This window comes from Pezoporus occidentalis, unplaced genomic scaffold, assembly GCF_034315485.1.
Source record: "Pezoporus occidentalis ecotype Australia unplaced genomic scaffold, CSIRO_AGI_Poc_V1 ctg122, whole genome shotgun sequence".
Taxonomy (NCBI): domain Eukaryota; kingdom Metazoa; phylum Chordata; class Aves; order Psittaciformes; family Psittacidae; genus Pezoporus; species Pezoporus occidentalis.
In genome coordinates this window covers 889,176-915,472 of record NW_026913016.1, presented here as the reverse complement: position 1 = coordinate 915,472, position 26,297 = coordinate 889,176, and the positions used below count along the sequence as shown (strand labels likewise).

General features: G+C 39.7%; 1 protein-coding gene across 1 annotated transcript; it reads right to left on the bottom strand.

Annotated features, from left to right (window-relative positions):
- Positions 1–856: 856 nt before the first annotated feature.
- On the bottom strand, positions 857–24,938 carry SUCLA2 (succinate-CoA ligase ADP-forming subunit beta). Its single transcript, XM_062607362.1, has 11 exons — positions 24,734–24,938; positions 23,186–23,369; positions 13,428–13,527; positions 13,060–13,222; positions 10,228–10,356; positions 9,642–9,780; positions 5,650–5,811; positions 5,426–5,568; positions 2,718–2,838; positions 2,329–2,417; positions 857–1,653 (listed from the first exon to the last, which is right to left on the bottom strand). Exons 1-11 carry the CDS (start codon positions 24,818–24,820, stop codon positions 1,579–1,581), a joined length of 1,392 nt encoding a protein of 463 aa, XP_062463346.1. The 5' UTR covers positions 24,821–24,938; the 3' UTR covers positions 857–1,578.
- Between the last annotated feature and the right edge of the window lie 1,359 nt (positions 24,939–26,297).

The window sequence follows — 26,297 nt, the reverse complement described above, 5'->3', positions numbered from 1 at the left end:
CAAATCCATTCAAGACACTGAATAAAAACAATTCCAAGCATCCCCATAAGCCCAATTTGGTATGCTGGATCAACAGCACACAGTACTCAGTTATGTGATACCACATAAGATTGAAAATAATCCTATTTAAATTCAGAGTGACCTTAATTTCTGATTTTTCTTGTACTGCCAAAAGACTGCTGTAATACACTATGCTAGTTTAAAGTTTCTTCATTTATTACCCTAACTACCTCAAAACTGCATATGATTTACTGTTTCCCCACATTTCATAGAATCCTTTTAAGTCCTTAGTTCATGTTTATATGATATCACATTTTGAAATCCCACCACAGACAAGTGTTCATTATTTCCTGATAAAACTACATTATCATTAGTCAAGAAAACAGCATCTTCAACAACAACAACAAAAATCAACAGGCCTGCAAAACACAAACAACAAATGAGTAAGAGTAATTAACAGCATTTGGAAATTAAATGGAAAAAGGACCATGATCCAAGTTTTATGTAATTACAAAATCAACAGCATTGTAAGGTGACAAAAATAAATATTAATTTGTTAGTAGAAGCACTATTTCCCCCAAAAAAAGTGACATTTTCTTGCATATTTGTTTGTGCAGAGATCAGTTATGGCCACTTCAGTAAGATGTTATAATGCATGGTATCTGTCCAAGCTTTTCACCACAGCGTGAGTTCATGCGTTTTTAATTATGCAATGAAATTCAAGGAGGGAAAAAATAACATGTATGCTATTGTAAATTGACTCCTAAGAAGCTTTACATTGCTATCCTACATTATGGTTTAGTCCATGAGTATATGTAATTTATCAAAATAGTGACATATACAGAAAAAGACTACAGAAGTTTTGGGAGACATTTTATTAATGTACAATTTCATTAGCAATTTACAATAGACAATTTCATTCTCTATGTATTATGTCTCCTTGAAGTTTGGTAAACGCTTGTTCATATATAAAACTACACGATGCTTTTTTTTGCAAGGACCAGAATTTGTGAAAATCTAAGTGCTACAGTATATTTTGTAGTGAATAAACACATTGTCCAGAAGAGTTACCAGCCACTTCAGTGAAGCACTTCTAAAAATGTTTCTGATCAAGTTCAAATGCACCTGTTCATAAATAATGATTGATGGGCTCATCTCCATTATATTGCTAAGGACAACTGTCGCCAACATAAAATACCGTTTCAATACATTTCTCCATACGGACAACTAGATAATCTAGTCATATTTACTTTTAACCAAATTTACAAGTAAAGTAACTTCAGAATTTATTCAGAATAATTATTTTTCAACCAGAAGCTTTACTTCGGACAACGCAGAAATATATTGCAAGTGACATTCTGCAGCAGAAGCTGGAGGTTTGAAAACAACTAAGGACTAAAAGATCAGCAATACATGCTTTTACAAGAACTCTGACCATTCTGAATGTTAACATTAAAAACAGGTACTTCAGTTTGTGCACCTGTCAAACAGTCAAAACCTCCACAAGAAAATGAAAGCTATCCCACAGAACACAGTATTTCAGAGAACATGTTAGACACCAGCATGACATTCCTCATTTCAAATTGGCAGCTGAAATTTAACATCCACATGAGCTTGTTTTGCTAAGTTTACTATTTCGGAAAGTTTCACCACCTGAAAAACAGAAAATAAAGACTGACTTGAAAGCAATCCTAACTTGAATGAGCTGGACCAATCTTTTTAAACAAAGTAATGCCAGAGAATCAGCAGCAAAATCCAGGGCAGGGGAATTATTACTTAGTCCAGTGCTTCTTAAATCACTTTCAAATGAAAGATCAGTCAAGTCTATTAGAAAACATCTCAACAGTTATACAACGTCTGGTTCTCATTTACAACCCAGTATCTTGATGAAATAATACAAGTTTATGTGTCTTTATGTGAACTTTATGTACCACCCCGTTTTCCTGGGAGGTGCTGGGGTACCCACTCACAAGAGATTCTATATATTTAAAAGGTATTTTTCTGAGTTCTTGTTGCAAACATTTCTGGATCTTATTTTGATACCTTACGGAGCCTTAACTTGTCTTGCATAACAACTTAAAAAGTCTATGAATTATTTCCTGCTTAGAAATTTCTGGGGTATAATGGCTTTTGATAGCTTCTGACTGCATAGTAGTTCTCCTTACAAAACATGTACTTACTAATTTGTAAAACATTTTCTTCAGGCCCTGATAATAACCAACACCAATTTATGCTAAGCTACATTTAGTTAGCTGAATGGAGTTCCAACTTCTTAATATTCTGCAACGGATACTATGTTCTGAAAATATTCATAACTAGCTAACTTACCATTTTTGCAGCTTCATCCAAGTCATCACACGCAAGGATTTTGAGGCCACTAGCTGTTATTAAAGCTTTGGCATCATCAACTCGTGTACCTTAAGAAAGGGATAAAATGCCACTTTTAATGAACAGGAGACTACTACCACCAGAGCATTCTCCTATTTTCTAGGAAGCCTGTTCCAAAAGTAAGTTAGTGAATAAATCTAGAAGACAACAACTTCAGCAGTTATAAAAACAGGAAATGCCTTTTTATTAACTTGCCAATCTCACCATCTAAATTCAAGGTTTGCCTTACTTACCCATAATCTTCAGACAACTGGCTGCACAATATATAAGCTCAAGTTCATTTGTCAATATGGACAGAATATATTTAACATGTATTGAAACACACTCACCTTGCAACCGTACCACAATAGGTATTTTTAGGTCCAAATCCTTTACTGCCATAACAATGCCTTGTGCTATCACATCACATCGCATAATGCCACCAAAAATATTTACCAGTATGGCCAGTACCTACAGAACCAATGACAATATTCACATTAAAAATGGCCAGAGGCACATCAGATAAAAGTACCACTCAGCCTTTCAGTGTAAGGAAAATTCAAACTTCTTAAGTATAGCAAGGGACTCTCCAAGACAGGGAACATTTCTGTTCTTGGGAACATCAGCAACAGAAGTGCAGTTCTGTCAAGTCACATACAGCAGAACTGTTACTTCTGGGAAAATGCCTGTCCCAGGAAACTTCCACATTGTCCTTCAATCCAGCATGTGTTGCAGGCAATCGCCATTTCTCTTAATAGTGCTTATTCTTTGTACATGCTTGAAAAGGCACACACATTTTCTGTATAAAGCCCACACTGTACACTATTAATCATTTTTACAATATTCTGAAGAGAGCTGATTGATCTTCTTCAAGCAAATCAGACAGATGAAACTCCAGCAAAGTTATTTAACAACTTAAGTCTGTCAACTGTTTATCTCTCCATTTCTAACATTACTCCAGCAGAGGTACTTCCCACACTAGTACCTCCACATACTGAAGAAGCCAGGCAAAAGAATGCAGAAAACTTATAAAACTCATGCATGAGAAATTGAATACACAATTTAAAAGCTGGCATGCTTAGAGGTAAGCTCTCTGAAATATGTTTCATTCAGGACAGAGACTGAGGTTAAGGGAAAGTATCTTCCTACTGAAGTGGTGGAAAGGAGCAATAAAAAGATCATGGTCAATGGTGAGAGACCAAATAAAGGAGGAGCAAAAATGCACAGGTAACACTGAAGGACAGAATAAACTTAACAAGACAGAATATTCATGTGCAACTGCTTAAGAAACAGTATCTTGGTTCTCATTATCCTGCAATTAGACTAGCTCATCTATGCGAGATAGTTCTTGCTCCTGCTACTAATGGGTGGAAGCAACTTAGACTGGCACCCTAGAAAGCTATTCCAAACAATCACTGAACTGAACCCAAAGTGGCAGCCAGAGTGCAGTCCATGAGACGAGTGGTCTGCACTGCTCTCTGACTTTTAGCAGCAGGAATCCCAGCTACAGTCATCAGGTTTTGATAAAACAGTGAGCACCTGAAGGAAGGCAGAAAGGGAAAGATATATTAACAAGTCTGTTTGGACACACTGTGTTCTTGCATCAGCAGAAAACTGGCATTGTAAGAACATGTCCCAAATCAACAACTCCCAGACTGTTCCTTGTTTCTTCTCTTCTCTCTGTAATTCAGGTGCTCTGTGCCTATGTCCCTCAGTTTCTCATCTGTTTGCTGGAAGAAGGTGAAGAACGAACAAGCCTTATGAGGAGCAGCTGAGAGAACTGGGGTTGTTTAGCCTTGAAAAAGGAGGCTGAGGGGAGACCTTATCGCTCTCTACAACTACCTGAAAGGAGGTTGTAAGCAAGGTGGGTGTAGGTCTTTTCTCCCAAGTAACAAGTGATAGGACAAAAGGAAACTACCTCAAGTTGTACCACGGGAGGTTTAGACTAGATATGAAAAAAATTTCTTCACCAAAAGAGTTGTCAAGCACTGGAACAGGCTGCCCAGGAAAGTAGTGGGGTCACTACCCTGGGGGTATTTAAAAAGAAATAGATGTGATGCTTAGGCACATGGTTTAGTGGTGGACTTGGCAGTGCTGGGTTCATGGTCAAACTCAATCATCTTAAAAGTCTTTTCCAACTAAATAATTCTATAACACCCATGGAGAGTGTGTTAGACCCTGCATTTGGTAACAAAAATCTTTCCAATGGCAAAGAGACTAAGCTTCTCTGTAATATCAGTCATCATTTGTTTCTGGCCCTTTCCAAAGATGATCAAGTGGGGGATGAAATTCTGGTGCAAAAGTAGCATATCATTATCAGATCCTGCAAGTCACTCCTGCCTTTTTCAGTTACCTTTTTTAATATTTTTCTTTCTTTTTGCAAAGTCTCAAACTACCATTGAGTCCCTACTGGGATAAGCATTTCTATGTAGACCAGCAATCCAGTCCTTGCATTGTCTTTCTGGGATGGTAAAGCTCTTCCTTTAGTTTCAACTACTTTACCATTTTAATAATATTCAAACGCTTCTGATAAGCTTTTGATAGGATAAAATATTAATGCCCTTCCAACATCATTACAAAATTATTTTATCTTACATTACATACAATTAATACCTTAGATACTTGTTTGTGCACAACACAATGAATATTCATCTCTACAACTCTATGCACAAAACAGAGGCAGCTGCAAAACACACCCAAAAGACAAAAAGAAAAAGAAAGGAGAAACCCAAGTGAATGCTGCTTTCGGTTTAAACAGCAGGCAAGAGGTATTTCTGACTCAAAGATTTCTGGAAAGATTCAAATACAGCTGTAACTTCAACCAGAGGATACAAAACTGCTTACTCAGTGCACAGCCAAAGGATCTATTTTTCAGAAAAGGGGAAAAATTTAAAAATATTTTCAGGCCTTTTTCATTTGCACCAAAATTAAGCTAACATCTCATTTTTCTTTCCTTTTTTAATTTTATGCTCCTAAAAACATGTGTTCTGGAGAACATGCACTAAGCATTGTCTTTCAAATCACAGCCTGGACCTTGATATGCCAACTCTTCCCTCACCTTTTTATCAGAGGTAATAAGCTTAAAGGCTTCTGTCACTTGCTGCACTGTAGCACCACCACCAACATCAAGGAAGTTTGCTGGAGTTCCGCCGTGAAGTTTAATTATATCCATTGTGGCCATAGCTAAACCAGCACCATTGACTATATGAGAATAAAGATAACATTTAGGAATTCAGTTTATAAATCCATTAGGTCATTTAAATTTCACTAATTAGAACATACCTAAACAGCCTATGTTTCCATCCAATCCTATATAGTTGAGATCTGCTTTTGCAGCATCCCTGTCTCTTTGATCTTCCTGTGTCCAGTCCTGCATATCAAAGATCTTCTTCTGACGATAGGCTGAATTACTGTCAAAGTTTATCTTTGCATCCATACACATCACTGAAAGGAAAAAAAAAAACAAACCATAATTAACATAATATTAACATAATAGCTCAACTTCTACATAAATAGGCTAAAGTATGTCAAGTCAAACTTGGCAGCTGGTTCATGAAGTCCACACACTTTTGCTGGAAAGACAGACTTAGCACTGCATGTAAATACAAGATTCTCTCAAGTTTATCCACAAAAATAGTTAAACCCTTTAACTGCAGAGAAGATAAATGAAGTTCTTGAGACACCTTAAAAGCAAAGACGCTTACAATAACCAGTTTGATAAATGTGGGTAACTTACGCTTCAATAATTAGCATTAAATTAATCCCTACAGAAGATCTCCAGTTTGGGTTTTTCTAATCCCTCTTAGTTTTCTGTTTTTAGATTAAATGTGTGTGTGCCTGTAAGCACACAGAAACACAAGCTAAAAACATCCAAGTTTGAAGAAAAGTTGTCAGAAGAATACACACAAAAGTAAATTTCACTTAGATATAACAGGTGTTATGGAAAACCTAGAGTATTCTTTTCATCAGAACTAAGTTTCTGCCTGTACAATCATAAGACTTCATCTCTATCCCTCACTACATACGATATAAAAATGACAAGGTGTCCTGGGTTCAGCAGTAGCAGTCATTTTTCCCCTTCTTGGTAGCTGGTGCAGTGCAATGTTTTGACTTTCAGCTCGGGAACAGAGCTGATAACAAGTGATGTTTTGGTTTGGACAAGGACTTTGTGAGCCTCATGCTCTGCCAGGGAGGAAGGGAAGCCAGGAGGAAGCAGAGACAGGACACCTGACCCAAACCTGACCAAAGAGGTATTCCATACCACAGCACGTCATGCCCAGGAGGTAACTGGGAGTTAGCCGGAAGGGCTGGGGGACTGCAGGGTTGGAGGAGGTATCGGTCAGAGCCTGGTCGGGCTGGGGGGGGGGGCGAGTTATCGGTCGGCTGGTGGTGAGATGATGTATTCTCTTCCCTTGTTATTTCCTTTATCATTATTATCATTGGTGGTAGCAGTAGTGATTTGTGTTATACCTTAGTTACTAAACTGTTCTTATCTCAACCCGTGGGAGTTGCATTCTTTTCGATTCTCCTCTCCGTCCCTCCGGGAGCAGGGGGAGGGCAAGAAAGGGGGGGAAGTGAGCGAACGAATTACCTGACTGGGTTTAAACCACGACAGTTCTTTTTGGCGCCCAACGTGGGGCACGAAGGGTTGAGATAACAACAGATCTGACCGAATTAATAGTCATTCGTCACAATGCTGATTTATTGGCTCTCAGAGTTGTTCTTGTTGATCTCACAGCTTCAGAATGTTGTAACTTACGTAGAGCCGGTATTTGCTGTGATAGTGTTTATCAAGTATGGGGCCTGGGCTAAGGTTCTTGTCTCACTGTGCTTTATGGCAATGGCTTGTAATACGGGCGGGCTCCAGCAGCAGGGCGGGACGGACGTGGCCGTGGACTTGTACCTGGCCGTCCGGCTGCTCTTCACCGTCCTGGCCCTCACCCTACTCTCCATCTTCGTGAGGCTGCGGGGAGCCGAGGGGGAGCGGCCCCGGGAGCCGGCGGCAGCCGAACCGGCCCGGGAGAGCGGCGGGAGAAGGCGGCGGAGGAGCCGAGCCCCGCGACGGCTGAGAGCATCCCCTGGAAGCCGCCTGCCGAGCCCCAGGAGGATGCAGGAGACCACGCAGCATTTCCCAGCAAGGCAGAGGAGGAAGAGCTGGACTCAGGAAAAGAGAAGCTGGTGGTGGGAGAGCCGGCAAGCACAGCAGCTACACCAGCCCCAGTGACAAGTACAGCAGCATCAACTGAGAGTTCTGAAGGTTTTGAATGGCCTTTGGGTATCCTTGGGGCCTGCCTGCTGATTGTGATGGGGATCAGCATGTTGGCACACACACAGACTGTGTGCTACCCACAACCATTTTGTCTGATCTCAAAAGTTAAGCAGAGTCAGGTTTGGGTCTTGTCTGGGGTTAGACGACGATGTAGGGGGACCAAGAGGCTTTCCCCAAGGCTGGACAGTCATGAGTGGCAGGGTGTGTGGGACAGTATGGGCAAGTATCTAGTCCACTGGGCCCCTCCAGTGCTTTGGAAGCATCGGAGATGGAAGGCAGCTGTATGGAGTCCCCAGCAACAAGCTGCAGAAACTGTTTAAGGGGACAGTGAATTATTTTAAGCCTGGTGGGCCCATGGCACTTCAGGCCATCAGAGCAGAGATGCAACACAGAGATGGACTCATGATCGAGGGGTGGACTTAGCAATGGACACTATTGCCCAGGTTATTCACGAGTGTGAACACTGCACACAGTCTCTCCTGCTCTGGAAGACTGTTACAAGAGATGGAGCCTGACATGGACCAGATGGACGCAGCAGCTTTATAGCTACTGGTCCATGCACTAAGATAAGAGTGCACTGAGATAAGAGTGATGGTATATTGAAAATGTGGGATCTGAGCATGACGTGAATGGTATGGAATAAGGGGTGGATAATGTCCTGGGTTCAGCAGTAGCAGTCATTTTTCCCCTTCTTGGTAGCTGGTGCAGTGCAATGTTTTGACTTTCAGCTCGGGAACAGAGCTGATAACAAGCGATGTTTTGGTTTGGCCAAGGACTTTGTGAGCCTCATGCTCTGCCAGGGAGGAAGGGAAGCCAGGAGGAAGCAGAGACAGGACACCTGACCCAAACTGACCAAAGAGGTATTCCATACCACAGCATGTCATGCCCAGGATGTAACTGGGAGTTAGCCGGAAGGGCTGGGAGACTGCAGGGTTGGAGGAGGTATCGGTCAGAGCTTGGTCGGGCTGGGGGGGGGGGCGAGTTATCGGTCGGCTGGTGGTGAGGTGATGTATTCTCTTCCCTTGTTATTTCCTTTATTGTTATTATCATTGGTGGTAGCAGTAGTGATTTGTGTTATACCTTAGTTACTAAACTGTTCTTATCTCAACCCGTGGGAGTTGCATTCTTTTCGATTCTCCTCTCCATCCCTCCGGGAGCAGGGGGAGGGCAAGAAAGGGGGGGAAGTGAGCGAACGAATTACCTGACTGGGTTTAAACCACGACACAAGGCATGAGAAACAGATGGGAGAGATTGCTGCATACTGTTCATTTAAGCCACATTATTTAAAAAACAGTCTAACATAATAACAGTAGAGTAATAACAGTATAACAGTAATTGTAAACTTTGATGAGGAAGCTATTTTCATATTCATGTTTAAATTTAAAACTGTTGTACTTGAGTTAAAGTACAAACATTCTCCACAGATTTGTTTTTTGGTGAGAGGGGAACTGGTTCTAATTGAATATTAACTATTCTGCAACTGGATGTGCTAAAAACCTTATAAACAACACCACTTAAATGCCTATAGTCTTTCAATACATCAAATACCAAATTCTATCAGTCATTCTGATGCCCAACTAGTAAAGGCATGAGATTTCTAGAAGGTGCTACTATTCCAGTTACTTTTTCAGTACCAACTTTGAATACACAATATGGCTCAAGCTTCACTTCAGACCTTTTGAAAAGATCCAGCTTCCAGAAATGCTTTATCCTGGGTAGCCAAACACTCAAAAGTGGAAGATGTGTTATTTTTAAATAAATAAATAAATAAAAAGAAACTTAAAAGGAAGTTATTTAAACTTAGGATCCTACTTAGCAATTCAGGGCAGATACCTACTATGCCTAGATTTTCAAATTTATATGCTTTATTAAATCTGGTTTTGATCATATCATGTTAATGCTAAGTCCTCTTGCTGTATACAGCTGAAGTTTTAGCAGTGCAAAGCAACTAAGATTTATAAAAATGTCAAGCTGGTACATGAAGAATATTAAGAAGAAACATTACCAACTCCTGATGAATCTTCCACCATAGGATTTATTTCTATCATGGTAGCATCGTACTTCAGAAAGAGATTATATAGTTTGATCATATTTTCAGCTGCTTCATCCACCAGATTAGGAGGAAATCCCATTTTCTGGGCAAGCTGAAAGTAAAAGATCCATTATCAGTTAACTGATACTCAGGATTTGATTTAGTTACGAATTAGGCATGTTCCAGTTTAGCTATTATTACAGTGTCAAATGAATTTGTAAATGCAGACCCTCTCCTGTCCTCTGGAAACGAAGTAACTCTTGGGTTTTGAGAGACTTTTCAATACGAAACACTGCACTTACCCTGAAAAGGAGCTAACAAGAAGTCATTATCATACACCTTTACAAGCTACACAAAAGCTAGATAAAGCACTGCCATGCAGAGTTGGATTTGCATTGTCTGTCACCTGAAAATACTTAAATACTTAGTTCAAATCCATTTCAAAATGTCAAAAGGGTTTAAGACAACTCAGCAGGTTGAAAGCATGCACTCTTTACAAAATGTAAAAGCAACCCCCCCCCATCCTCCCTAATGTGTACTTGTCCACATTAACAATTACCCTAACAGTTTGCTCCTTTTTTATGCCTTCCACTATATCAATGGGCTCCTTAATTATCGCGTCAGGATTCTCTGCAGCAACATCTTCAATATTAACACCACCCTGCGAACTGCCTATCAGCACAGGACCCTGGAACAAAAAAGAAAGGAAAAAAAAAACATAAGTACTTTTTATTACAAAATTGGAATTTATTCTTCCCATAAGATACCTCACAGTAGCAAAATCTTGTTTGTTGGAAAATGTGGGCATTTACTTCTCTGAGAATGTTACTATCTATTCAATACATCTGTGTAATAAAATAATTTTAATAACAACTATGTAATAACATTTTAATAACACTTTCCAAATTTTAAGGTGTATGTTTGGTCCAATTTCTTTTAACAGGGAAAACTTTCCTTTGTATACACTGTAGTAACAGAGCAATTAACACAGACACACTAGTTTTAAATTTTGATAGACAATTCAACTTAGTAATCATACGCATTTCATCTTCTAGGTTGTCACCAGAAAAAAACATCTCCCCTTTCTCCACTCACCCCTACACAAACACACATCAAATGTCAGGCACTCATGTATTCATTCTGCCATACTCCAACTCCAAGGACAAATCTAATTCTGCAGACCTAGTGACACATTACTGCACACTACTGCTGTTGAATAGAACACTGAAAGTAAATCATGGAGTACTGGCAAAACAGAACTCAATTATTCAATAATAAAAGACATTAAGAACCACTGCAGCAGGTTTGGTTTGGTTTAAAAAAAAAAAAAAAGAACCAAAAAAAAACCAAACCTATCTAAATTTCAATAAAAACCTCAAAGACTTACTACTGGAACCTAAAAATCTCTCCCCATGGGAACAGTCCTCCAGTTTACAGTGAAGACATACTTGTATCATCTCAACTTGCTGTCCCTTATCACCACCCATGCATGGACTATGACAGATGGTGTACTAAGGCAGCATTTCCTATCAGCACAAGGTATTTAACATTAAAAAGCCTTATAATGGTTAACAATTAATTACAGAAAGCATGACATTAGAGAACATGCTCAGTAACCACACCATCCTTCCAAATGGAAACATATAGATAGTAAATTATTCTACATCTAATAGCAAGGTTCAACACAATGAACATTTTTGGATATTCATATCCTGAACCATCAGAAAGCTACAAAACATTATAAAAATAACTCATTATTCTACAGAATTGACAAAAGTGAATAATTTTGTTTAAAACATAAGAAATCTTGCTCCCACTGGCAAATAACACCCAAGAAATCAAGTTCCACTTTTAACAGACTATTTTACAGACTGTTTTCCCTTTAAAGGAAGAAGAAAACAGTGTGTTATTCAACCTCCACACTTCCTTCTTTTGAAAGGCATTTCCTCATCATAAGCATCCTAGACAAGATACAGCAATTACAAGCACATCTAAAAACATGACTTCAAAAGGCAGCAGTAAAACCAAAGCAAATCCCTATCAAAAGACAATAACCCACATGCTTATGCTCTTTATACACTAATAAGATTTTTTTTTTTTAATACGAGATCAAGAACAAGTCAGGAAAATATGTTTCCCTTCTTTATCTGATTTTCTTAAATCAGTTACAGCAAATTCTGTTTCCATTAAGGATGCTTGCTTATTGCTTACACAATTTTAAGATCATAAAATCCAGCCATTTACAGTATTTTAACGCCACCTTGTGGTACGTCTGGGGTTTGTACTGTAACATTTGCATCTTCTGTGCTCTATTACAGAATACAACAGAATCTAAGTGCCGAAGCCACATAACTGTACTAAAACCCAACACAACTGATATTCTCCTGTACTCACAAAGTACACTACAGAGAAGGAAAGAGGAACAAATACAAAATTTAACTCTTAATTTTGCATCAAAAAAAATAAAAATGTAAGACTAGTTTCCTCATCCCTCCACAGAAAATTATTTTGTACTGATGCTGGAGATACTCCTCTAATCACCAAGAATAGCATTTGTGCAAACTGTTAAGCATTGGAAAGACCAAACTCAGGTTTTTTTAAGCTTCAGAAAATAAAGTTCCAAAATCTGCTTTACACTGGCTTTACTGAAGTTACCAATTTGTTCTTTGTGCTCCATAACAGAACACTAGTCTGTCAGAAAGTACACTCACATTTCAGTAACTAGGTTTGAATTGTAGCCTTAAAAACTACATACCCACACATACAGAACATACACATGGAGTAAACTCTGGCTTTCATCTTCTTGAGAGTTCTGAAAACTGACCTCTAGGCCCAAATCTTACCAGTTCCTGAGGAGTACTGGCATAAGAAAGCTACCAATGCTCTCAAAATTGAAGGACACATTTGTGCACCTCTGGGAACCTCCACACACTGGAGAAAAAGAATGTCCAATTTATCCAGGACCACTGGCTCTTCCAAAAGGCTTTTGCTTATCATGCTCCTGACACTCTTAAATAGTGTGTACATGCGCATGCACACACATAGCTGTCTTTTTAAACTAAATTCCAGTATGAGCATTTGATAGGTAAGTGCAAACTCAAACCAAAATGAAAATAAACCCCTCATTCCACCCATCTCCCCTTCAGCTATATGACGCTGAACTTCAGTTGGAGCTACTTATATTCATTTATTATTTCTTAACTTTAAATTGTAGCATTACATCTTTAAAGCATTTAAACACTAAGGCAATTGTTGTTAGAGAAACAAAATTTAGCTTATGCATATTCCTGGTTTTCAAAAGCAAGTGACCAGTACAGTAAGCTGTTATGGTATTTGTCTTTTTTATTTCAGCTATAACAACCAGTTTACTTCTATTTCTAGTATTACTCACTTGAAAAGACCTTTCCATTGTTATTGCAAAATAGTATTCTCTCCTGGGATATCTGCGCTCACAGATAAATACTTGATTGCATATCCTGCCTTTTTCTCCTGTCTGCTTGGTAAACAACTTCTTTCCAATCATTTTGGAGGAGATGTCTTTTGCTTCTTCTGGACTAGAATAAAAGAAGCTCAGAATGTGACAAACTGCTGGGAAAAAAAAAAACAGAAGTAGCACTTTAAAAAAAAAAATCTTACCTATTTTTTGTTACTTTGAGGTTAATAATTAAAACACTGATTTTAAACTAAGCAATAGGTTTAATTCATAATATGAAACTTTCAAGTTTTTCTACTTGGCTGGATAATTTAGAAACAACTTACGAAAAAACTATTTTCACTCCTCCTTTGAGGCCACCTTCAAACGTTCCTTTTCCTCTACCACCAGCTAAAACCTGCGCTTTTACCACCAGATCCTTTGAACCTAGAATGAAAGAAAACCCAAAATTTGTCATCTGTGACTACTAAAACAAATTGCCCCAGGTAGAATAATAAAGGCTGTTTTCATTTTATCGCCCCTTTTCCACACTCACTTCCCTCCTCCCCATCCTGTCCCCCCCGATTCAAAACACAGATGTGTGAACCAAAGACAGTATTGTAACTCACACAGGTTATTCCAAAAGTCTCAAACCACCCATCAATTTCAGCTTTAGGCTGTTCTGTGAACAAACCTTGGTGAGTTAAGTGTCCCAGTTGGTACAAGGATGTTGATGCTTTGATAGATCTAAACAAACCATGTTTAAATCAGAAATGATTAAGCACCCAGTAACAACTGGTTAGTATCTCACAGCCTATTAATGACACTGAGTACCTGACATACTAAAATCCAAGATTTTCCTCAATCAAGTACAAATACTCTGTAACCACTATCTTCTCAGCAATGATATGTAACTGCGGCACTTACCCAAGTCAACTGGCAGGTCCATTATGGCTTCCATTCTGCAAAGCACTGATGCATAAGCTTGAGTGCTTTGCAGAAGTCAGAGGCCTAAGCAAATTTGCTATTTTTCCCAGAGAAGGCAGAGTAAGCCCTTTAGTTAGCTTCAACTGTTTAAAAATCCTTAACAAAATATCATTCTAAGTAGGGAAGACTATGCATTTGGGTTTAAAAAGCAGAGGGTATCATCAAAAAAGACCAGGATGTTCAAGACATAAAGCAATGAAGTAAGTTCAGTTCATCAAGTCATTTAAGGTGATAAAGGAAGTAAAACAAAGACCTGAGTAGTTACTCAAGTTCAATTACAGTGAATAGACTGCAAACAGCAACTAGACTGCAAGATGTTAAGAGCTGCCTCATTCACTTTTGTGCGGCACATCCCATCTTTTCTCATGCCACCATTAGCTGAACCACTCTGGTCTTTCTGAGCAAAGGAAGAACTTGCTGTTCTCTTGGATGTGAAAAGGCAACCACGGGAAAGCCTAAGAAAACCGCAGTACTCCAGCAAAACTAGCAACTATGCATACTGAAGGTTATGGCAGACACAAATATGTTATTTCCTATTTTGACCTGCATCCTTCCTGGCCAGATAAATTAAGCCTGCATAATATCACAAGCTAGGGTGGCTATAAGCAAAGAGAATGCTCAAATTACTACTCCTAATCAGCTACTTGTAAATTTTCCTTCTTGGCTATCTACCTAACAACAGATCTCTGAATTCACAACTGACACAAAGTCTGTTGACACAAGAAGCATGAAGGTTATAAACATGCAAGAAGTATATGTTGACTTACTATTTAACAACTATTTACATATAGTCTATTATCTAATATTTAATTCAGTTCCTGAAGACAACTCTTTCTTGTGGCTACTAGGTACCAGCAATCAAGTAAGTTAACATGGTTTATAGAAGACTTAACTTTTACGCAATTACATTAAGTACTCAGCTTGCTTTAGAAAACACTAAGCCTCATGTGTGAGTAAGATTATCAATAGTAGCTTCCCGGGTAAATGAAGCCACATACTCCAACACGCAAGCTTAAAAACAAAGTTCCATCCATTTGAAAACAATTCACCTTGGGTGTACACACAAACACAAAATGTGGAGAAGCATGACTTCCTAGTGTTAGCATAAAAGAGAGATAAAAATATTTTACTATCTGAGTTAGGAAAAAAAAAGAAAAATAAAATAACACCCCTTTCTCACTGACAATCTACCTAGGTTTTTTCACAGGGCTCTGAAGTAACTCAAATATTTAAGATTTAAAATATTCACATCATTTCACTATTTTGAGCTTTCTATGGAGGTTTGATATCTGACAATGATTCAGAACAGATATATTTAGTAATCAAGACTAAGAGATTTAATTTACAGTACACTAGGAAGCTCAGGAGAGAGGGTCCTGTTTCTCCACCTTACATCTCCTACACTAAATCCAGACAGTAAAAGCTATTTCTACAGAGAAATTTTCAAGAAGGCTGTAAAATTCACCCACAGGCACCTTCTTTGTAGTTTTTACTTCTCCTAGCAATAAAAACCAGTATCTAAACAAGTCAGAACCAGATGCCAACTAAAGCTCTCTTAAGATCTCAGCTGGTACATGACATTTAGCTCTGCTCACGATTATAAAAGTAATTTACAAGGGTAAAGACTGGTTACCAGGATTATCACTGAAATTATGGCCTTCCCATACAGGAAAGGACTATCAAAAGAGAACAAAGCAAGAAAATGATCCTGGTCTTTAGCCATACCTGGTGTGGCACAGAGCAAGCGCACACCACTACATGTACACCATACACTCAGTTTCCTGTTCTACACCAGCCAAAAGCAAAAGCCACTTACCAAGGAAAGTCAGTTCTAAAAAGGGGCACTATCTTCTTTACACAGAAGATAGTGAAGCCTGCAAGAATATATGAAGGAAGAATGCAAGAGTCAAAAGGAATTGGGCAGAGTTGTTCCTAAGGCAACAATTATTAAAATGCTAGCAGGAAATGAGAGGTATGGACTGCAGAAAATAGCCAGGCTAACAGTTTTCCCTTAACAGGATGTCCTTATGCCACTATAAGAGGCAAAATACTGGGCTAAACAAACCATTGCCCTCATCACATACAGTATTTCTTAAGAATGTAACTATTATGCATGATTACACTTTAGCAAAACATAAAGACTGAAAAAAATATGTGAGAAACAACCCCAAACTTTTTGCAATCAGTTTTTGGTCATAACAAAGTCACCACTGCAACAAAATGGAGCAATTGTGGCATTAAATGAGCATGATAGCAATGACTTGTAATTTGTTTTCCTACAGCACTGCAAGCAAACTAGCAGCTTGATTGCATAACACTTCAAGAACAATTTGGGCAGCTATGCTTACAAGTAATTAAGCTGCACAGACATACCTGAAACTAAATTCAAGATAAGATGTCCCAAGAAAACCTTAACTTAACCCATGGAGAAAGGTTATTGTTCAATAAACTTCATTTATTTTTCCCTACAGCTCCTATTTAAAGTGACCCTGAAACTAAAGGGCAGAAATGTTTACTCACATACCTCATCTGCAGCCACAGCACTATCACAGAGAACTGCTGATACACAGTAATCCAAGAAAAAAATTTGGAAACCAGCAGCTAACATTTTTCTACTCAGTTATCAAGAGCTGTGCCCTTCTGGTTTGCTTACACTGCTCTGAAATATTGCTGGGCTTCTGTTTCAATGAGAAATAGCAGTTTCTGCCCTAGAGCAGGTACTCACATACCAAGTTAGGACAGTTTGCACCAGCCAACACTACACCATAACAGCAGTCCTACCCTGCCCCCTGTCCTCAGCTTTTCACTCCAGCCTCCTTTCTTGTGCCAGCATAAGCGTTTGCACGATCACACCCTGGAGCATATCAGAAGACTGACACTGCTGGCAAAAGGGACTGAAGGCACTGAAGGCAAAAGCTAACCCAGTGGACAGTACTTTTGTGAGGAAGTGCACTGTGTAACAAGCACAGTGACTGGAACACTGAAGGGAGCAGGACAGAAATCAGGACATTTGCTCTCGGCCACAGTAACAAATTGTAAAGCCTGAACACAGGGCACTAGAACTACATAGCAAACCTTTAGCACAGCTGTCTCAGGCAAACAAGCTACAGAACAATACACAAAACTCAAAACAAGCATCTGTTAAGAGCTGCATTTCCATATTAATGGCAGTTAGCACTAAAAGCATGTGGAAGTAAAAACAGTCTGAAAAGAACCCGGAAATGTTTAGAAAATTAAGAGTAGATACCAATGAGAACAGGTGCCTGAAATCATCAGAACACTGAGTCAGCAACAAAAAAAAAATTATACAGTACTAACACTATAGGTTTCATCTTCATCATTTATTAACTAGACAGCAAAAGAATAATACCGCCAGGAAACAGACATATCTTCATTTCTAGCATGGCTGGTATCACTTTATTGGAAGGAATAATTTCTGATTCCATAACCTAAGCCTTCAGAGTGGGAGAAAGGTCTCCTTCTCCTTAGATACTCTCATAGAATAATACGTGCATGCATGAGTTATCTATTAACAATCTTATGATAACCTTAAGAAGCAAGGTTTGTTGTTCCATTGTATCTCTGGAGTTTTCTACACAAGTAGAAAGTCTCATGATTAGGGCAAACTTTACTAAAATGTTCTGCTTTACAAGTTTCCATTCTGACTTCTGATAAATATTGACTGCAGTGGCAGTACTGCTTTCCACGTATCATAAACACCTTGATAATAATTGTGCAAGCCTAATGTGTTCTGACAAAGCAAACAACAGTAAAAGGCAGCAATGGTTAATAACATAGTGCCAACCAAATTATCAACTACCATTCAACTGCAAACTTACCCTGGGAGAGAGACAGAGACCCATAACTTTTGCCTCAGTTACTCTATTTAAAAGCTTTTAGTTCCAGGAAGACTCTCCATTTAAAACACAAACCGATTTTTTTCTTGCTGCACAGATATAACAAAATCTCTAAGTTTAAACAATACAGCTGTATTTACTGGAATTAGGGAGGGAAAAAGATGAGCATGTAAGTAACAATGTACTATCAACAGAAGTCTCAACGTAAAGAGTATGCCAACCTTAACTCTGCCAACACAGGCAGAGAATCTCTTCAGAGTATACAGTCTGTGTTTTGTTAGGTACAGCTACTTAGAATCTAACTGATCATTACAGCAGATTTTTCTTTAATGTAAGACCTGCAGCATTTCTGCACATTTACCACCTTACATCATCATCCATATCCTACAGCATCTGAATAAATGCTCTGGAGCTTCAGACTACAGACAACCTAAAAGACATCAGTTAACATAGTCTAGCAGATAATTGAAAAACAGGGAAAAGAGATAATGGCAAAACAACCAAAAACTATTACAAAGAGAAAAACCTAGATGTGAGCTTTCAGTGTGACACAGAATAAAGGAAAAAAAAAACCATAAATACAAAACAAATAAAAAAATAAACTAAAACCACCAACTTAATCAGAGACTACCAAGGAAAGCGTGGCATAGGCAGGGAGGAAATCACCCTAGCTTTGGTGCTACAGAGCCTGGAATACCTGCTCTTTTGAAGAGCTAGTAAAGAAAAAACTATTACTTAACCTAAGAAAAACACTGCACATGTTGTACTAAATTTTGGTTTCTGATTAAATCAAGCCTCAGATGAACAAACCTTTAAAGCTACCCAAGTTTACTTTTCACTTCTTTTTTTTTCTTTAACAGATACTGTTTGTATGCTTAGGCAATAAACAGAAAAACAAAGTAACAACATTGAAAAGAACTCAAAAGTCAGAAAAGAAACATCTGACAGAACTGTCTGCAGGAATAGAGCCAAGACAATTACTTGACTCACTCTGTAGAAAGCATACCAAATGAGATCATTCTTCATAATCCACACTGATAAGGAGGTGGACTAGATCTCTTAAACTGCAACAGCAAAAGTAGCAGCAAATTCAAAAACTTTGATACAGAAAGGTGAAATGTTATGCACCCAGTTTCTCAACACCTATTCTGAACAGCTTTTTATTTTATTGTAATTTGACAATCTGCCATAAGCATAAAGCTGTGGGATTCACTATTTCAAACTCCTACAAAACTACCAGAATACAAAACCTGCTTCAAGATATTAATCACTTCAGAAATCTTAGCTCTCAAATCATCATGTAGAGAAGCATATGCTATAAGAGAAAAGCAGGCTTTTCTATATGCATACAATATGTGACTCTCTTCCACCCAACTGTTAACAGAGGGAGGCGTCAGGAAGCATCAAGTCTTCAGTTACAGCAATACACACACTTTCATAGGTGCTGTCTTAACGAACAGCAATACATTTCAAAGAGCGTGTTGTGCTGAGCTACCTGATATCACACTGACAAAGTATCTGTTCTTCAATAAATAAGCCTTTAGGTTTATTAGTCATGTTATTGACAACATGCCATATTCTAAACCAGCACCAGTCACAGCTGGAATGCATGCATAGGCTGAGAGTACACCATACACTTACAGAGTCTACCACCAAGACACACTGCTGCTGCCTCTTACCAACACTGTGGAACAGAATTTACACAGCTCACTTTTTCGCTCATGTAACACATGAAGAACCACATATTGCAAAGCCCACAAATGACCAAAAATATTGTTGGGGTGGGTTTTTTTTTTTACAGATCCAAGTCTTCTCAGCTCCAAGCAGAATGCATTCTTTCAGAGGCACAAATAAGATCTAGAGGTCGTGAATGGAGACAGTGAACTACTGGAGAAAAAGTGAGCAGCAAGATCTACTGGAGGTCCAAACCTAATCTCAGAGACTGAATTACTCAACAGTAGCTATTTTAAAAGGGGCATAGTTGCACAAACCAGCATACAGTAATAATTCATGTGAAATGAGATGCAAGACTCTTTACAGGGAAAAAGCTGCTTGGGGAAAGTAACAAATTCCAGTGATGACTCTCAAAAGCCACATATGGAAAGAAAAGCTATATGCAAATCAATGCTGTAGTAATTACAAAAGAAAACCTCCCCATGACACAACAGGATTCTTAAAAAACAGAAGCAAAGAAATAATCATTTGCAGAATCCAGCTAGAACAGAAATCTGAGTTGAAAGCAGCACTATAAGAAGTATGATAGCTGCAGCAGAAACCAAATTTTTACAAAATAGCAAAAATATATACACATTTTTTTCCCCTTAGGACTCAAACCAGGTTTAAGTGAGCTGTCACCATGGCTAAGAAGTTGCTCACAGCATCTAATGTCATCTCAGTTTCCTTAACAAAAAATATTAGAAAAAGTTAGAGAATAATGCAAGCTCAAAAACTGTTTTTTACTCCACATACATTTCAAAATTACTCTACATATAGGTAAACAATCTGCTCCCTTTAGGATATTTTAGTCTTTAGCAGAAAGAAACATTTAGTACAAGAAAACTGAGGGAGTGGAGAAGAAGCAACCTTTCTGGCTTACAGACTATGTCATCTAACTTCAGACCTCAAGATAAGTATAACTTTGAATGAAATTCTAACAAATTTTATCATTTTTGTTATTTAAAGAATATTTAGTGCACTATTCTAACTAGGCTCTAAGACAATCTGCAATGTTCCTATGCCTCAGCTTTGATTCTACCACACCAGCTACCTCGCAGTGATAGTAATCATCAGTATGGTTAAGCTTTGGCTTTATTCATGCAATGGGCTTACACTGATTTCGCTACAGCCACAGCTAAACTACAATAATCTCTGTTAATAAGAAGACTGTGTTTGTAAACTTGAGTTTTGGCATTGAATTTCTTTCCTTCTGCAAATACCTCGCTTCAGTTAGAAATGGGTAACTTTTTATCCCAACGTATAACAGAGAGCAGGTTTCTGACTAAAGGTTATCAGAAACATGAGGATCACCACTAGGAAAACAGAGCAGTGCTACCTACTATCTCTGAGAGGGTTTAGACAAACATGTGAAAAAACAATTTAACACCTAAAAAAGAAGCAAAAGATAATCTATCTACTGGCAACAGCTCTTACATAACAAAAATAAACAATGACCAGGTGGACCAAAAAAAGTGAGATTTTTTTCATTATGCTAGAGATTGGGGTTGTTTTTAAAGTATATACTAGAGATACTAGTGAAAAAAAAAGGGGGGGGGGGGGGAGCAAATAGTTACAATAACAAAGAAATCCAAACACTGGAGCAAAGGATAATCTGCCACCATTCAGAATGAGTTCTGGACAATGTTTTAGCAATGTCTCAAAAATCAAGCTCCTTCACTGTGTTCTCCTTTTGGGAAGTCATCCCTTCCTCAAGTACCAAAGAAAGCCACAGCACTATAGTCAAGTATATGGCTGAAGCCAGCAGCCCAGAATTTCTCTATTCCAGCTTATGAAGGAATGCAAACTCATATACTTCATTTTTCTGATCCCCAATAAATTGCACAGGGTCACATACTCCTTTATCTGGAGGCATACCTATGACATCACATGGATGAGACGGTTATAAGCCAGCAATCAGACACAACTGCTTTGCTACAGGAACCCTCTCTGAACAATGAACAAAACAAAGTCATCATGACCTTCGAGTTTCCCTGCTGGCTACTAAGAGCCACAGGCAAAGGTTGCCTCACTTGCCACTAGTAGTTCTGTGCAACATATTCATGTAAGCAAAAGGGTATGTCCAACTTGTGAAGTTTAGATCACGCTACAATGCAACCTGAACACAAGGAGCAGGTCTGAATTTTAAAGCATTCCCAGAAGTATTTTAACACCTCTCTTTAATACTAATGAAGTTATAATTTTGTGTCGTTTATTCTCTAGTGGGAACAAGAGAAAGAAGGCAGGCAGGCAACACCTGAATTTCTGGGACACCATATCTGAAAGAAGAGCAGCTTTTCCATTCCTTTCTACATTACAAAGCAGCCTAACTTGCTTTAGAAAAAAAGGTATCCTTTCCAGACTTGATTTCTTGTCTTAAATGTACATATGAAGCTGAAATTAATCTTACAAAACCTGTAAACGTATGAATCACTACAAATGTAACCATTTGGAGGTGAAAGAGATTTAGGCATTTGCTTATGAGAATGGAATACAAGTAATATCCTTTATTAAAGCTGTATGATAACCCTACTACATTTTTTCAAGGGAGGGAGAGCTTTAAGATTAAAAAAAAAAAAAAAAAATCAGTATTAATGGCTGTAACAACAGAAGCCAACTTCTACATCACATCCCAATTAAAAAAAAATTTTACTAAGACACACAGTAGTAAAGTAGCAAATTAATAATAGGCAGTCAAGTCCAAAATTAAAGCTCAACTCTAAATACAGTATTTAAGCATCAGGCAAAGGCGACTGGATTCCCTTCCACCAACATGCCGGGAATTTAGCATATTAACTACAAGCCATTAAAGTTCTCCCCTCCTGCATGAGGCAGCTGCATTTTGCCAGAACAGCACATTCACAGATGTATAGGATTTTACTTTTCTTCTGCAGCCTGAAGGCACGTATGCTTTGCATCTTCTGTCCTATATGAGATCTTGGACTACAGAAGCCTTACCTGCCACCACCACTGAAGCTCTTCACACAAGATCTCCTCTAAACTTGTTTGTGAGTAAAAAGACACCAGGATTTGTAGCAGAGTCTACTGCTCATCTCAAAGAGTTTGTGTAGCTGTATTAGTCTAGGCTAACGCAATTTATACCTGCCCCATTCCTTCTAAGTGAGACTCACAAGTTACTGGAAGAGTATCTGCAGCATTCAGGATATGGGAATGATGATGCTCAAAATACATGTTCACAGCCTTTAATGGAAGCAAGACCAAGTCCTTCCCCATTTCAGGGTCACAGTTTAGCTTTGTAAACAAGTCTGAATAAAGACACTCTCAGTTAAGTAAAACTAGGTCACTTAACTGATTTCACTGTGTGAAAGCACACTGCTTGTTCTCTGAGCAATCCTAAGCATTAGAAAGCATCAGATTAAGATAATGTCAGCTCCAAAGTAAATACTCAAATCTACAAGAAAATTGCTTCACAGGAAAGGCTCTCTTTAAGATATGTTCAGAACTCCAACAAATGTCTTACCAGGAAAGACAGAAAAAGTAGTTACACCTTGTATCAATCCCATGCCTAAATTGTACATGTTCTATACCTATTTCTTTTGCTATTTTGTAAGCTTCGTCTGGTGTCTTGGCAACTAGTCCATGTGGAACAGCAATGCCAGCCTCCTGCAACAGTCCCATGCTCATATACTCGTGTAGTGACAGACTCCTCTGTTGCTGTTGTTGCACCTGAAATCCATGATTACTGAGTATTCCTGGGCTTACACCAAGTACCTGAAGGAAGAGAAAAACAGAAAACAGAAAAACAAAAAGAACAAAGAACATGACTCTGTTGCCATCTTAACTTAGGTTAAAAACCCTATATATTAAACAAGTGCAGTTTAGTGTATCAATGCAAACACCTGAACACTTAATCCTAAACTTGTTATACATTACCCTTTCACATTAGTCATTCATGTCAGGTTTGGTACTGGGGTTTGTGAGGGTTTACCAAGGCAGTGGGAAAGAGCCAGTGAAGCTGCTAGCACTGACAAGGACTGACAGGGTTAAAACACCCTTGAGTATTTAGCTACCATTTAAGGACTTAAAGGAATATATCTGTAGGGAAAAGAACCTTGAGGAATTTTGGAAGTGTAAGAGAACAAAAAAAAGCACACAGAATAGGTAATTCAAAAGCTCTGGCAGACTGCCTCTGTCTGACAAACTTGGGAAGCCTTGGGAAAGAGGGGCAGCAGAAACTAAAAGAAACTTGTATTTATTCTAGAGATTGGTTTGGTTTGTTTTTTTTTTTTTTTTAGTATGTACCATTGGCACAAGTACCACAAAAATCAGTCTGTACTGGGAAAGTTTTAGCAGACTGGATTTTTAAGGTTTCATTTCATTTTAAATAAAGTAAGCATGCAGACAGCACAAAAGCTTTACTACGGCATTTCAAGCTAGCAAATTAAGAGAGCCTATTTAGCCTCCAAAGGATTCCTTCTGCAAACAGGAGGCCCCTTCCTTGGCATGAAACCCGAGTGAGAGGTGCTGACGGCTGTAGCTGCTGCTCCTGGCACTGACTGACCAGCTGGGCCCTGAGGCTGTGTGTAACACGAGAGGGGAACTCGAAGCGACCTTCCTCCCTGTGTGGAAGGAGAAGACAGTTTCGCGGAGCATGTATTACACGCTTCAGACTCCATCGCTCTTTGGTTTGCACTGTTTTTCTGGGGTTCTTCAGCCAAAACCATGACCATACCCATAAGTCATTCACAGGAAACAAGGGCAGAGACTGGGGAACTGCGAGCTGGAAGAAGAGTCTACTGACACAGCCCTATTCGTCCTATGAGTAAGGTGACAGCGGAGATGGCGACATCGGGATTTCCAAGCCAATTTAGGCAGGGAAGTTTGAAAAGGAAGGAAAAGGGGACCACGCACTCAAGACCTGCCACAAGCAAAAACAGCAGCTAGAGTGGCACGGCACGTACAACAAAGGCAAGCGCCAGCCCCGCCGCCACGACAGGGCGAGGCAGGACGGGACGGGACAGGACAGGTCGGCGGCAGTGGGACGAGACGGCCGCTCCTCCCGCCGTCGCTTCGCAGCCTAGGCCGGGCCCAACCCTGCCCACTCCGTCCCACCCCCGCTCCCGAGCGGCCCCTACCTTCGCCGTGGCGGTGCCCAGTGCGGCGCGGAAACCGCTACCCCTCAGCCCAGCCGACGCCCGGCTGCAGATCATGGAAACCGCCATAGCGGAGCCCCTTCGCTCTCAGGTGCCCGTCCTGGTGCGCATGCGCCACCTCCGGGATTGGGTGGAGGGTACACAGCGGGAATGGGGTGGAGCAGGAAACGATCGCACGACTCCCCTCCCTCAGCGACCAGCGCCGGCGGCGCGGGAGAGGCGCGACTCTATGGTCTCCGAGGGCCCTGCCTGTGCTCGATCGGTTGTGCTGCCCTCTGCCGGGGCGGACTGAGGCGGGGCGGGCGGTTAACCGGCTCCCAACCGCCTGGTTTTCAGCGGCTTTGGTTTTTTTAAAAAAGGTGGTTTTCTGACAGGGCTCCTAAAAAAGGGCTGTAACTCACCCACAGCCGTCTCACCCACGTCAGCTTCAGCTGGCACTGCGTGTCAGATGGGAGGAGAGGGTCCCTTCTGCCACCATCTTCCCCTTCCAGTTCTGCTTCAAAATGGAAAAAATATCAATCTTTTTACTCTGATTTTTATTTCTTTTATTATTATTATTATTTCAGGGTGTCTTCACGCAACAACTCAAACACATCCATTATGAGCTGAACTGAAGACCCAATATTTCTGGGCATCCACTAGCAGCCTGCCTTCACTCCCCGCTGTACCAGCCTCCTCTCCCCATGGCACAGAGCCCATCTGTGCCTCACACAGCTCGAAGCCGTCTCTGCCGTCACAGTTTAGTATGTGTACATTTAACATGGTGGTCTCGAGTCACATCATTAATGAACCTAATCAGGGGGCAGTTGTCTCTGCAGAAACCAGAGAACAGGCTCTTTGACTCATGAAGAGGGGAAGCTTCTTCCTTTAAAAGAAAACAGTAGGAAAACAGTAGTGGCCTGGGCAACCGGAACGAGAACTGTCCTCTACCAATAATGAGGAAAATTGCAGTTATTTCCACACATCATGTGTGTCAAAGCTAGATCTGATGTGAAGGAAAGACATGCTGGAGCTGTAAGTCTCCCAAGTTTTGTAACTGGAATTATCCAATAACCAGAGGGTTTGCATTTTTTTGTTCTGAAAGTGCACTATCATAGCTTCTCCTTGGGCTAGTATTGCAAAAGAAAGAGTTACCATGGTTCAGTTACTTTGCTTCAGGTCTTCCGATTTCCTAATGTTATCCCTACCCCTCAGCACTGCAGTGAGCTCAGCACAGTGCTTAGCTCTGTACCTCTTACATTCAGTCATGCAAGGGAGGAGTTCAGGTCACTGAACCAATAACCAGCTGCAAAATTTTGACAGACCATCCAAAATTTTCCAGTACAGCTGACAAAAGGCTTCCTTCTGCCAAAAAGGGCACTTAAACCTTGTGCTGTTTCTCTCCTCTGTACACACAGTGGCTCTTTGCTAGTTTGTTGGTTTTGGCTGGGGTAGAGTTAATTTTCTTCACAGTAGCTGGTATGCTGCTGTGGTTTATATCTGTCCTGAACACAGTGTCCTGGGTTCACCTGTAGCAGTTATTTTTATCGTTCCTAGATGTTTTCAT